Below are 12725 nucleotides of genomic sequence, written 5' to 3' on the forward strand. Positions count from 1 at the left end.
AAATTACAAAAAAAAGATTTTTCTCTTTATTAACTTAACTTTTGTTGTTTTTTGAAAAGAAACTTTAAATCTACTTCTCTACATCTAAGGTTGTGAGCTTCTCACGTTTATTATCATCAATAATTCATATATGTGTTCAGTCTAGTAATGTAAAAAAAGAAAAAAAAAACGGAAAACAATAAGGCGAAACACAAGTTCGCTTAACAGTTCAAACTGCCTATGCTATTACTCAATGTTACGATGTAGGGTAGCATATTGTCGATTTGCACTTGACCCACCAAGTTTGAAAAGAACAATTCTTCTATTGCTTCCGACTCTAAGGCACTCAACGGCAAAAGGTTGAGAACGATGTTATTGAAACGTTCGTCCGCTTCGTAGGCGGGTATTTCTTGGGACATTATCAGCTTTCTTAGACTAGTGAGACTGTATTGCTGCACGCGCTGTACAAAGGAGCGTAAATTCTGATCCTTGCGTTTCACAAAACAGTGGCCATTGAATAGACAGGCTAAACGCAAAAAGGCATATTCCATATCGCTGCACTCCAATGACTGAATGCTTTGTATGAACGAATTTAGACGAGCAATGTGTTCACTTAGTTTCTTTATCTTCTGTGGCTCGATTTTCTCATTGGCCAATTGACGAACATTGGTAATCAAGGTGCTTATTATGGTACGCTGGGAGAGGTTACGAACTTGGGCCACACTGATTGCCAGCAATGCGGGCCAGGCCGACCGTAGTAATGTTATTTGAGCACGTTGTGATAATTCCATGAAAGCTGGCACCTTGCGCAGCCAAACAATTGTGAGGAAGATAATGCGCGAACCGGACTCACACACATAGTGGACATTGAAGTAGGAGGATACCAAAGCCGGCGTTTGTAAGTTGAAACTGGCATAGTTGGAAGATATCAAATCATTCTCAAAAATTGCTTCGTTGGCCAAGAACTCAGCTCCACCCTCATCCATGTCCATGGTGTCATTGAAATCGTCCTCGTTGCTACTTTGATCACCCATATCATCGTCTTCGTTAAGTTCATTTTTGATGGACAACCCATTTCCTCCAGTTGACATATTGTCTAATTGTTGTTTTATGGGCTGCAGAAGCTGCAATGCCTTTTCAATGACCCTCTTGTCTAGGGCTGTCTGAATAAAACCAACTGTTGCAGGATTTGGTGTTAGGGCGTCAAGATTAAAGTTGATGTTTTGATTATTGTTGTTGGAGAGATTTTGCAAGCACATTGTGGTTGAATTGTCGAAGGCATCATCATCGTCATCCTTGGTCTCTTCAATTTGATTTTTAGGCTCTGGCGAATAGCTCATGTGCTTGTTGGAACTGGTAGACGATTGACTGGACAGTTGTTGTTGCTGCTGCTGCTGTTGAGCTTGTTGTTGCTGCTGTTGTTGGGTTGCCAGCACTAGAGACGTACAGGGATGGATATTTTAAAATAGTTTCAAAATTATTAGATTGTACTTACTTAATGTTTGTGTTAGTTCGGCAAAATTTAACCCCATTGGGAATATCCCGGCAGCCGCAGATGAAGAGAAAGCCGCCGCAGCGGCTGCATTTGATGCTGCTGCAGCTGCATTTAAATTGTGATTGAACAAAGGTGACAATTTCGATCTCTGATGGAATTGTGGACTAGAATTTGATTTCATTGACGATGCAGTCGAGCCACTTCCACCTGCAGACACTGGCAATCCTTGACTAGTGGAGGCCGATGACATAGGATCCTTTTTGTCAATAATTGGTTTCCGTTCATGCTGTACAGCTAGAGATTTCAAACAAATGGAAATAAAACAAAAACAATGATAAAAATCTCGAAAGCAACAGGTATTTCCTATGAAGAAATGAGCATGCAGAAAAACTGGATTGCCGCAAAATTTGCTGACATTCACATTTAGAATTTCAGTTCCCGTTTATGTGGATGTATGTATGTGGGTATATGTTTGTGTGTAATGATTTTGAAGAATGCACAGATGTGATGAATATGGGTGAGCTTGGTAACCAAAAGGAGGATGTCTGTGGTTAGTCATAGCCAAAGTATAGATTTCTTTTTGAATTTGTGTTAGGATGTTTGTCGACATTATTAAATGAAAATTACAATCACTTCTCATGCCGCTGGCCAGACATTTCTGCAATCTGCAGAACTGGCAACGATTACGATGGTGCTTGGTGACCTCGCAGTTCATTGCTCCGCGACACTGGTAGCCCAATTGTTTGCGTATCGATCGCTTGAAGAATCCCTTACATCCCTCACAACTGATAGCTCCATAATGTCGTCCCGAGGCCCGATCGCCGCAAACCAAACACAGCTCCACATTCATGTTGGTGGGCACTGACGTTGATGAACCGCCAGCTACAGAACCAGGCCCAACTCCATGAGTTGACGTGGGATGATTCACAAAATATTTTTCTGCAAAAATGGAATCAACAAAAAAAAAAAAAGAACAAAAAACAACGATAACAGGTAGCAGCAAGTACTTCTAAGAATGATGTGTAGAGTAACATGAATGTGACTACAATAGCCTTGAGCCTCACCTTCAGCTTGAAAACCACTTGTGCCCATTGTCGGAGCTTTATAATGTCGCCCCGTCGCCGCACACCTTTTGCTCGGTCCCCTTACTCTTTTGATTGCTTTGTTCAGTTTGTGGGGGTAAGACGACACTTCTTACTCTGATTCTTGATTCCGCTCTCTCTCCACGCTGCGGTGGTATTGCTGTTGTTGTTCTATAAAAATTCTTGACCTTTTTCGTTTCCCTCCGTTCCGAACGCAGCTCAACAACACCAGTCAAGTTAATTCCTATGCAGTCAAGTAAAGCCAGAAGCACTTGTTTTCTAGTTCAGTACATCACTTCACACTAGAAGCTAGCATAGACTACTTCTTTTCTAACTAGACACACTAACACAACGACATCCGAGTCTCTCGAAAAACAATACAAAAATTGTTGCTTCACTTGGTTTTGGGTTGGCGATGATGATGTTTCTGATGTTATTTGTCTTTATGTGTCTCGCTGCTTTTGCTGCTGCTACTTCTGTTGTTGACTTTACCTCGAGGTCAATCACTTGTTAAAAGAAGGCAGACGATGCACCTTTTCCTTTTAAATGAACACTGAATTATTTATATTTCTGGTTAGATGTTTTCTTTGTACTGTATTTGTTGGTATTTCTAGTTCCAGCTAGAATAATTTACCTCCTCCTAATAGGAAGAGAGATATTTGTAGGTTTTAATTTCCAATTAAATGGGATAAAGACGTACTAACGCCACCACACTCTCAGCCAAGAATGATGAGAGAGAGAGACAGATGGTCTGTGAATACAGAGTTGCGGTTAGAAAAACATCGGCGTGAAATATGAATCCAAGAACAAGGCAAAACGATTGATAAACGTCAAAATCAAAACAAAAGCAACAGCTGTGAGTTTTTGAAGGTTGGATTAAAATTGAAGCAAGTATTGCTAAAAACGATCGAAATGATAAATAAATAAATAAAAAAAATGGGAAAAAACGATAAAAAAAGGCAATACATAATATCTGCAAGGCGTAGTTGGGACGATGAAGTCTTACCATAGAACGGAGCCGAGTGATTTTCCCGCCACCATTGACGTTGCAGAGTTGAAAGACTTTGTTGGGACGGCGTTGCTTTAACACTCTGGCATATGCCTTTTCTATGTAATGCAACTCTGTGACGGTTATTACAAAACTTTTAACTATTTGTGACATATAGATGGCGATGCTTCCAAAAAGTTGAAACTGAAATTAAAAATGTTTTCTCATTGGGATAATATTGGGATAATTGATTATGCAATATCAAAGGAAAATTTTTATTATTATTATCTTTAACATACCGTTAGATTTCAAGCATAAATTGTAAACATTTGCTGATGTTTAACACAGAGATTGCCAAGAGAAGGATCAATACAATTGGAATATAATCCATCAATATGGTCTGATGTCTTACATTTGTTTTTTCACAATCGGAGATTAGAGTAAATTTCGCTTTCTTATTAAAAAAATAATAAATAAATAAATAAATATTTATGTGACACACTTAAATCGAACCATTGCTATGTGTGCCAACACCATTTATTTCCTGCAATAAAATGTACATGGTCTTGTAGGCCATTTCACTGCACGGTGTCTCCTCTGTGGGTGACATCAAATCAACCGTTACTTAAAATACAATTAAAATTTTATGCGTCAATGATTTGCAATTAAATGCAATCTCCACGTTATTCATTTAATAACATTTTGTAGAAATGAATATTGGAACAACCTTCGGCTGGAACATAGCTGAAGTAAATTTAAAATTTTGAAATATGAAAAAATTGCATTGCTTCTACCACCCTCCACTCCCCTCATTCGAAAGCACCGTATGGCGGAAGAGATGTACACGATGTACATGGAATACTAAAAGAGTGTCAGCCACTGTCCCACTAATTGTCCAACAGGACATGCACACAAACATGACAATTTTCCGTCACTTGTTTAAGTGTTGTAAGTGGTTAAGAGAGGACATCAAATTGATAAAAACAATTTTTCATTGAATGCCACAGGAATTTGTTAAAAAAAGGAGTGGACAATTATGTTCACGTGGATGGGTAAAGGAGAGTAGGTTATTTAAAGCACGTGTGACCACACACTTGCACAAACCTACAGGTGACATGGAGAGTAATTTTGCATTCTGGTTGCTGGGGAAAAGTCCTTTTTTAAAATCAGAACATAAACCCACATGACGTTGCTGTACTTCTGATGTTTCATCACAGAAGTTGAAGAAGTGAGATTTGGAGCAAGATTTTTCTACAAAGAAAAGTTCAAATTAAAGGAATGCGGGTTAACCAAGGACTAGTGTAGAGTAATAAAATGTATTTTGTATTCCAGGTTAGCATAATTTTCTCATTGTTGTTGAGTGTTTTTTTTATGTTTTACCAGGAAACGGAAGTAAGAGAAATGTGCTGCGTTGGAACATGACTTGAAGCTGGTCTACACTGATTGCATTTTTTTAATGATGCTGTCAGTCGGGTGCAGCAGCCTCGCTTCGTAATGACCAAACGGGAGTATTTAATATGCAAAACACATTGCTTAAGTGAACTTCACTCGGACTGTCAGGCAGCTGACTCTGGCGGACATTTGTTTCAGGTGGTTGTTATGGTGATTTCAATTTTTTTAGTTCATTTTTTGCTTTTGCACATCCTGGCCGTATACCTCTACTTGTCATTGCCTATTGTTCGCAATGTAATCGTGATTGTTGAAATGTGAGATACAACAACAAAAAAGTTAACGACAGATAAAAAAGCAATGAACACAATTGAATTTTGTAATGGTTTTCACTGGATTATTGCTTTTATTGTTGCTGTCATGGGTGAGGTAATGGGTTAGCTCTTCACCACCTTGGCTAGTGGTTATCCTTTCAAAATTGTACAATTGTATAAAATTTTTTACCAAATACTGTATATACAGGGAGAGATGAAGAAACTGCAACCAATTTCAGAGTGCTGTCATTTCTAAGCCACTCGTCCGATAGCTGTTAAAATTATTCCAGTGACAGCTCATTATATTGTTTACAAGCGTACAAAAGCATTTTGGTGAGAATTTTCCAGAAAAAAAGTTATTCGTGATGAAATTCAAGCGTGATAGTGTGATTTCTTTATATTTGGCTGGAAAACCTCAAGTGACTATCGCACTCCAGCATTTAAATGTGAATAAATCTTTTGTGTCTCGTATCATTGCTCGTTAACGTGATACTGGTAGCGTAGCCCGACGTCAAGGAAGTGGACGAAAGAAAACAGCAATATCAGCGAAAATGGTTCGAAAAGTAAAGAAGCGACTTGATCGAAGCCCGCGTCGCAATGGCCGAAAAATGACTCGTAAACTGAACATATCGCAACATTCCATTCGACAAATATTGAAAACTGAGCTCGGAGTAAACCCAAATTCCAAAAAGTACTAGAACTTACACCGCAACAGAAAGAAAATAGACTCAAAAGAGCTGCTTCGCTTGGCCGAATGTGGTGAACTGCCGAATTTGGTTTTCTCCGATGAGAAAGCATTCGTTGTACAGCAGTTTGTAAACAAACAAAATGATCATGTTCAAAGAGGTCAGCTGAAAATGTGCACCTTCGGTTGGCCGCCTGACCTCAAGCGCCGGCCATGGTGATAGTATGGGCTGTCATAACATCCGATGGTCGCTCTCCGTTCGCATTAATCGACCGTGGCATCAGAATAAATGCCGAATATTATTGCGAAATTATTCTGGAGGGCGTATTAAAGCCTTGGGCACACAAAAAATTTAGCCGCAGACCTTGGACATTTCAACAGGGATCAGAACAATCGCACTCAGCACCTGCCACCCAAGAATGGTTACAAAATGAGGTTCACGCTTCATTTCCAGCTCACAATGGCCGCAAAAATCCTCGGATACCAATCCGTTGGACTATTGTGTCGGGACTTTTTTGGAAAGCAAGGTTGGCACTAAAAAATATCAAAGTGTCGATCACCTCAAGCAAGCGCTTTGGCGGGAATGGGCCAAAATATCGCAGAGCAACATTCGGGTGGCGTGGAACTGTTTCATTAGAAGTTTGAGGGCCATAATTCGTGTCAAAGGGTACCAATTCGAACAAATTTAAACTTATTCTAAAATTGTGATGCTATTTCAGACTTGTTTTGCTTTCATTCGATAAAACTTAAATAAATGTAAAATTTATGGCGTTTGACTTTGTTGCAGTTTTTTTTTATCTCACCCTGTATATCAGTTATTTTAATTAATTGGGTTGAAGTTGAAGAATACGTCTATGTAAACGTACCTTAACATAAGAGAAAGCGAGAGAGTGCGAATATAACATTAAGTTTCTCAGAGAGCAATAGTAAGGAATTAAGAATTAAAGACGTTGGATAATAACAGAGATTTAGATTTATAACAGAGTTGAAGTTTATAACGATGAAGTTTTTCACTGGATCTCTGTTAAAAGTGGTGTCATTACAGTTGCATAGCCGTCATTGCTAGAACTTGAAGTTAGGACAGAAAAATATATCCGATTGGATTTTCTGTAAGAATTCCTTCTATGACATTTTATATGGAATTTATTTATGAGCATGACGATTTCTGTAGGAAAAATTTATACGCATGGCGTTTTCTTTCGAAATCCCTCATCAGGATATCATTTTCTAATCGAAAACAATGGGAAACATTAGCCATACATAGTTTTCTGTAGGAAAACGTTGTCCGGATAAGGGTCTCCTACAAAAAATGTATTCGTTTTTTAGGACATCTTGAATTTTTAAATCAGACAAATCATGTTCCTCAAATTCTTGTTGTAGCCCATTCCTTTTTTTAAAAGATAACACCAGCTAAAATTAAATGCCGGCAAGTGGTAAGAATTTCCCCTCAACAAAAAAAAAGAACACCAAGTCATTGTAATGGGATTATGCCACAAAGCAAGCACCCGGCTAGAGACGACGACGATGATACTTGTGGCAAGAAAAAAGATACTTGTAATTATGACAACATAAGAGACGGCAAAACAAAAAACAACAACGAAAAAGGGCAAAAAAATCTTTATTAGCTACTTAAATGTACATTTTGTGGTTATTCGTTCCACACCATCGTTTTATGTTTATAGCGGGGAGGGGTGGAAAAGAAAGCAGACAATATCTGGGCTAAAAAAATAACAAATGCCAAGAAATCATAATTTCTTTTAAGCGCTGCCAACACCTAGCTACCCTTGGTGTTTGGAATTTTGCTGAATTTTTCTCTCCCCTAAATTATCATCATGTGTTTTTCTTTTGTGTTGTTTTTTGTACTGTTGTTTTGTAATTTTATTAAAGATTGTTTGCAAATCCTGGCAATAAACGCTTTAGGTTTCCGACCATACCTCTACGCATATGGGACACAATTAGTATTTGCCTATGGCTTCTCATGAACATTGGCATAAAAAACACCACATATGTGTGGGATGTCAAAAGGGGGCGTTCTCATGGATTTGCGTATGTGTTTGTCCTGTACCTCCTCCCATTTGGCAGAGATTTGTTCCTTGTATTTTTTGCGTGCAATATTCGTGTTAATCCGCTGCATAAATTTACATGATTTCATTTCATTTTTCCCGGGCGTTATGACTTTCGTCTTGAGCCTTCAATTTGTTGTTTAATGTGACGTTGCCTTTTTTTGCAAAATCAGGGGCCATGAAATATGCTCCTTATTTATGTAGCACATGTTTGCAGGGAGTAATCCAGCCAGCCACCCGTCACTGGCTGGCAAGTGCGAAATGATAAAACTTGTGTTTGATGACAGGTTGATACACTGCAAACTGCAGTAGCATTGCAATCTGGGCTGAAACTTAATTTAAAACTGTCTGTTACCCCGAGCATTGAGGCAGTGATAGTTTGCCTTTTTTTCCATTATCACAGATTATGGTAGTTATTTTTGTAAGATCTTTTTAGGCAAAAATAAAGTAATATTATTTAATTTTTCTTTAATAAAGGATAAGGGTGGGAAAACTTTCCGAGAAAGGCTATATTGACTACTTCGCATACTTTATATGAGGTCTGTGCAATTTTTGGAAAATGTGGAAATAAGCGTGAGTTAACGATATAGGCGATCGAAGTATTCAACTTCATTTAATACAGATATAAAATATTGAAATGTGCAAAATTTAAAGGAGATCGAATATTTATATCCCATTTTATACCAAATCATAAATTTCGATAAATCACATATTCCTCTCAGGTTTCTGGTCGAGAGAAACATTTAGACATTCTTAGAGGTTCTTTTTCTTCTTTAAGCGTTTTGATTTTCAAAAATCTTTAACTCTATGTGAAGGAGGAACCAGAAGAAATGGTCCGATCTCTATCATCTTTATAACAGATCTTGCGTTGATGTAAATATTTAGATGTACCAAGTTTGAATGGAATCGGATGTTAAATTCGTGTTTAATGAGCCTCGTGGATATTCAAAATTGTGATCCTTTGTGGGGAAGTTCCAGAAAGAGTGGACCGACATAATCCATTTTCACACCAGACCTTGGGTCAATAAAAATATTGTGATATGTGTAATTTGAAGAGAACCGGATGCTTATTTCGGATGATCGTTTTGATTATTCAAAATTATTATTAATTCAAAATTATTATTCGACCCTTTGCCTCCCCTGCAAAGCAGTGGGGATGGTCCGATCTCTGCCATCTTTATAACAGTTCTTGTGTTGGTGAAAATATTGAGATGTGCCAAGTCTGAATGGAATCGGATTTTAATTTGATGTTTTATAAGCTTCATGAATATTCAAAATGTTGACCCTTTTGTGGGGAGGTACCCGAAGGAGTGGACCGATATTTTCAATCTTCACACCATTGTAATGTGTGTAATTTAAAGATAATTGAAACATTACATCATATTTTGTAAGAGTTATAATTATTCTAAATATTGATCCTTTCTGGGGAAGGTACTTGATGGAGTGGACCGATATTGTTTTTTTTCGCACCTGACCTAACACTGATGCAAATACTATGATTTGCAAAGTTAGAGCGAAATCGGATTATCCTTTCTCTTTCGATGCAGTTAAATATTTTATTGAATATTTTTTTTTAATATTTCGACCTTTTGTGGGGGAGGAGTGGACCGATATTTCCCATCTCCGAACCCAATCTAAGTTTGATAATAATATTACGATGTACAACGTTTGGACAAAAATCGGATATTTCCTTCGAGAGTTATCTTGCGCGGCAGCCAGCCAGACAGACCAGACAGACAGACTCCAAATGTCCTGAAACGGATTTGGTCCAAAGAAACATAGAGTATAAAACCGTTATTTCGACGGGACACGTTTTGGCCGTATCAAATGATATATACCCTCTCTAGCCATTTGGCTGAGCGTATAATAAAACGTATTTACGGAATGGTGAAAATAATATGCAAAAAATTATGAACATTTTCTCTAACAGCGTTCCCTAAAATTGCACGTATGCAAATTGTCGTTATCTGCCAGTATTCTTAAAAGTATATACCCAATTATATTGATCAGGTTTTCATTTACCACCCATTCCCCCATACCAGCCGCAATATGTGACTGTTATGAGCAAATAATAATATATTATTCATTAAACACTGCCACCTCCCAACCACATAACCACATTTCCCCCGTACCATAACCGTAAACCCATTTATTGCTGTAAATCAATCAATCAATAACAAGCATCATTTGGCTTTTTAAACTCGACAATTTGGCAGTCATTCCTGTTAATTGCTAATATTTACACTTCACTTCCATTGTCACTTTCTGGCTGACTGAGTGACTGACACCAGAAGAGACATGACAGTCGTTAACACGGATACAAATATTTGTATTCCTGTGATTTTGTTGTGCACAAAATTTTAACACGTCCTTGCTGGCATAGATGATGGTGAGTCTGAGTGTGTGCGGGTTTGTGTGTCGAGCTTACCTGGATAAGGTGCTTAAAAATTTGGCATGGTACTTTTCTGTGTAAATACTTGGCCATCTTTAAGGGGATTGGGGAGAATGATAAACAGCAGGGAAAGGTTAGTTTAAAACCTTAAGGGTCGTTTTATCACAACTCCGTTAAACTTCCTTTAAGTGGTTTTCCTTCCCTCCCCTTGTTTTACTTGTTTGGGTTTTGTAACCAATTAACCAATATCAATATCAATTTTCCTTTTCGAGTATCTGTTTCAGATTCAAATCTGTTCAATATTGTCATCGAATTGTTATTGATATTTGATTGTAATTTTTTCTCCAAGGGACAAATGTCTTTAATGCAATTCTTTAATTTGACTCCCATTTGTTAGGTCATCATCATCATCGTCGTCGTCCTCCTCCTGTTTGGACATAGTTTTTAATTAACTTTTTTGTGTGTTCCGTTTTAACACCCTCTTAATTTCATTTTCTAGACATATTTTCTATTTTTCTGTTGCAGATTTTTGTATCTCTTTTTTTTTTGTTTGGTCTCGGAATGGCTCATTCAAATCTTATCTGTGAAGTAATAAAATCCTTAAAAAAAGTCTTTAACACTTCAACACATCTCGAGGTTGTATTGTTGTGTCCTGCCCGGCAGAATACTTTATAGCAACAGGATGTCCTCAATGGTTTTTTATTAGATTTTTTTAGAATATTTTTTTTTGGCCAGCTGTGTTGTTTATCAACACACGCCATCTCTGAAGGAAGAAGAAAGAAATGTTTCCCAAAAAAAAGGGAGAAAACAACCAAAAATGCCCTCGTTCCTTTTTTGTGGAGCAAAGTCAAATCTATGCTAAGATACTTAGCTGTTGGCTTGCTGACCACTGAGGGTGGTTGTCCCCGAGAACAAAAGGGCGTTAAAGGCCACACATAATCTGATGGTTTTATCGCCACTTGTTTGAACTTTACTCTGAGTCATCGGTAATAACCTTAAAATGTCTTTATTTGGAGAATGAAAAAAGAAGGTTATATTCCTCATCAGGATTCCTTAATTTTTTTCTTTGAGGAGAATTTGAATATTTTTTGTGAAGAAATTACACGTAATAAGCTTTGTCTAGCCACTTTAATCGTAATTGAATGTGTTAAGACTTGGCAAAAGTATTTTTGGTAGTCTCGAAGAGATACTTGATGTTTACCTAAGAAAATCAGGAGTTTGAGACATCGGTAGGAAAATTTGGTAGTGTCAAGATTTTTTACATTATTTTTTATACCCTCATTTTTTATACCCTGGCTAAAGAGGGAATATATCATTTGATACGACCAAAACGTGCCTCATCGAAATAACGGTTTTAAATCCTAGATGTCTTTGGATAAAATTTGTTTCAGGACATTTGGAGTCGTTCTAGCGGGGTCCGTCCGTCCCTCGGTCTGTCTGTCTGGTTAGTGCGCACGACAACTTTCGAAGGAAGTATCCGATTTGATCCAAACTTGTTACATCGTAATATTATTGTCAAACCTAGATTGAGTTCGGAGATGGGTAATATGGGTCCACTGTTTCTGGTACCTGCCCCGCAAAAAGTCGAAATAATCCAAAAAATTAACTGCATAGAAAGAGAAAGGATAATCCAATATTGCCCCAATTTTAGAAAATAAAGGTCAAAATTTTGAACATCAATGAAGCTCGTAAAACGCGAAATTAACATCCGATTCCATCCAGTCTTGGCACATCTCAATATTTCCATCAACACAAGATCTGTGACAAAGTTGATAGAGATCTGACCATTCCTTCTGGTACCTCCCCCACAAAGGGTCGAAGTTTTGAATAACCGAAACTATTATAAAATTTAAAATAAGAATCCGGCTTTCTTCATATTTTACACATCTCATTATTTCTACTAACGAAGATTGAATATATCGGTTCACTCCTTCTGGTACCTTCTCCACAAAGGTTCCAAATTTTGAATATTCATGAAGCTCATAAAACACGAAATTAACATCCGATTCCAATCAGACTTCGTACATCTCGATATTTCCATGAACACAAGATCTGTTATAAAGATGTCAGATATCGTACCATTTCTTCTGGTAAAAGTTTTGAATAACCAAAACGATTATAAAATCAGATACGAATTGGACAATACTGGACAACTGCTTCGGAACCTCTTCCATAAAGAGTCAACAATTAGAATAATCATAATTCAAGTCTGGGGTTATACATCTGTCGGCCAAACAGATTGCCCTTGGAAACCCACGACATTCATACATATTTAGCTTATTACATAACATTGAACGATCAGAAAACGTATTTACGAAATGGTGATATTAAAAAACAA

The 12725-nt window shown here is 37.5% G+C and overlaps 1 protein-coding gene across 2 annotated transcripts; it reads right to left on the minus strand.

Annotated features, from left to right (window-relative positions):
• Nucleotides 1–9: 9 nt before the first annotated feature.
• LOC101891342 (nuclear hormone receptor HR78) lies at nucleotides 10–3297 on the minus strand. 2 transcript variants are annotated; one of them, XM_005180453.4, is made up of 4 exons: nucleotides 2539–3297; nucleotides 2108–2413; nucleotides 1475–1768; nucleotides 10–1414 (listed from the first exon to the last, which is right to left on the minus strand). In XM_005180453.4, the coding sequence occupies exons 1-4, from the start codon at nucleotides 2564–2566 to the stop codon at nucleotides 201–203; spliced, it is 1842 nt and encodes a 613-aa protein (XP_005180510.1). In that variant the 5' UTR covers nucleotides 2567–3297; the 3' UTR covers nucleotides 10–200. The 2 variants fall into 2 exon arrangements, with proteins under 2 accessions (XP_005180510.1, XP_005180507.1); XM_005180450.4 differs by having other exon boundaries at nucleotides 2102–2413.
• Nucleotides 3298–12725: the final 9428 nt, after the last annotated feature.

Source organism: Musca domestica, unplaced genomic scaffold (assembly GCF_030504385.1).
Source record: "Musca domestica strain aabys unplaced genomic scaffold, Musca_domestica.polishedcontigs.V.1.1 27, whole genome shotgun sequence".
Taxonomy (NCBI): domain Eukaryota; kingdom Metazoa; phylum Arthropoda; class Insecta; order Diptera; family Muscidae; genus Musca; species Musca domestica.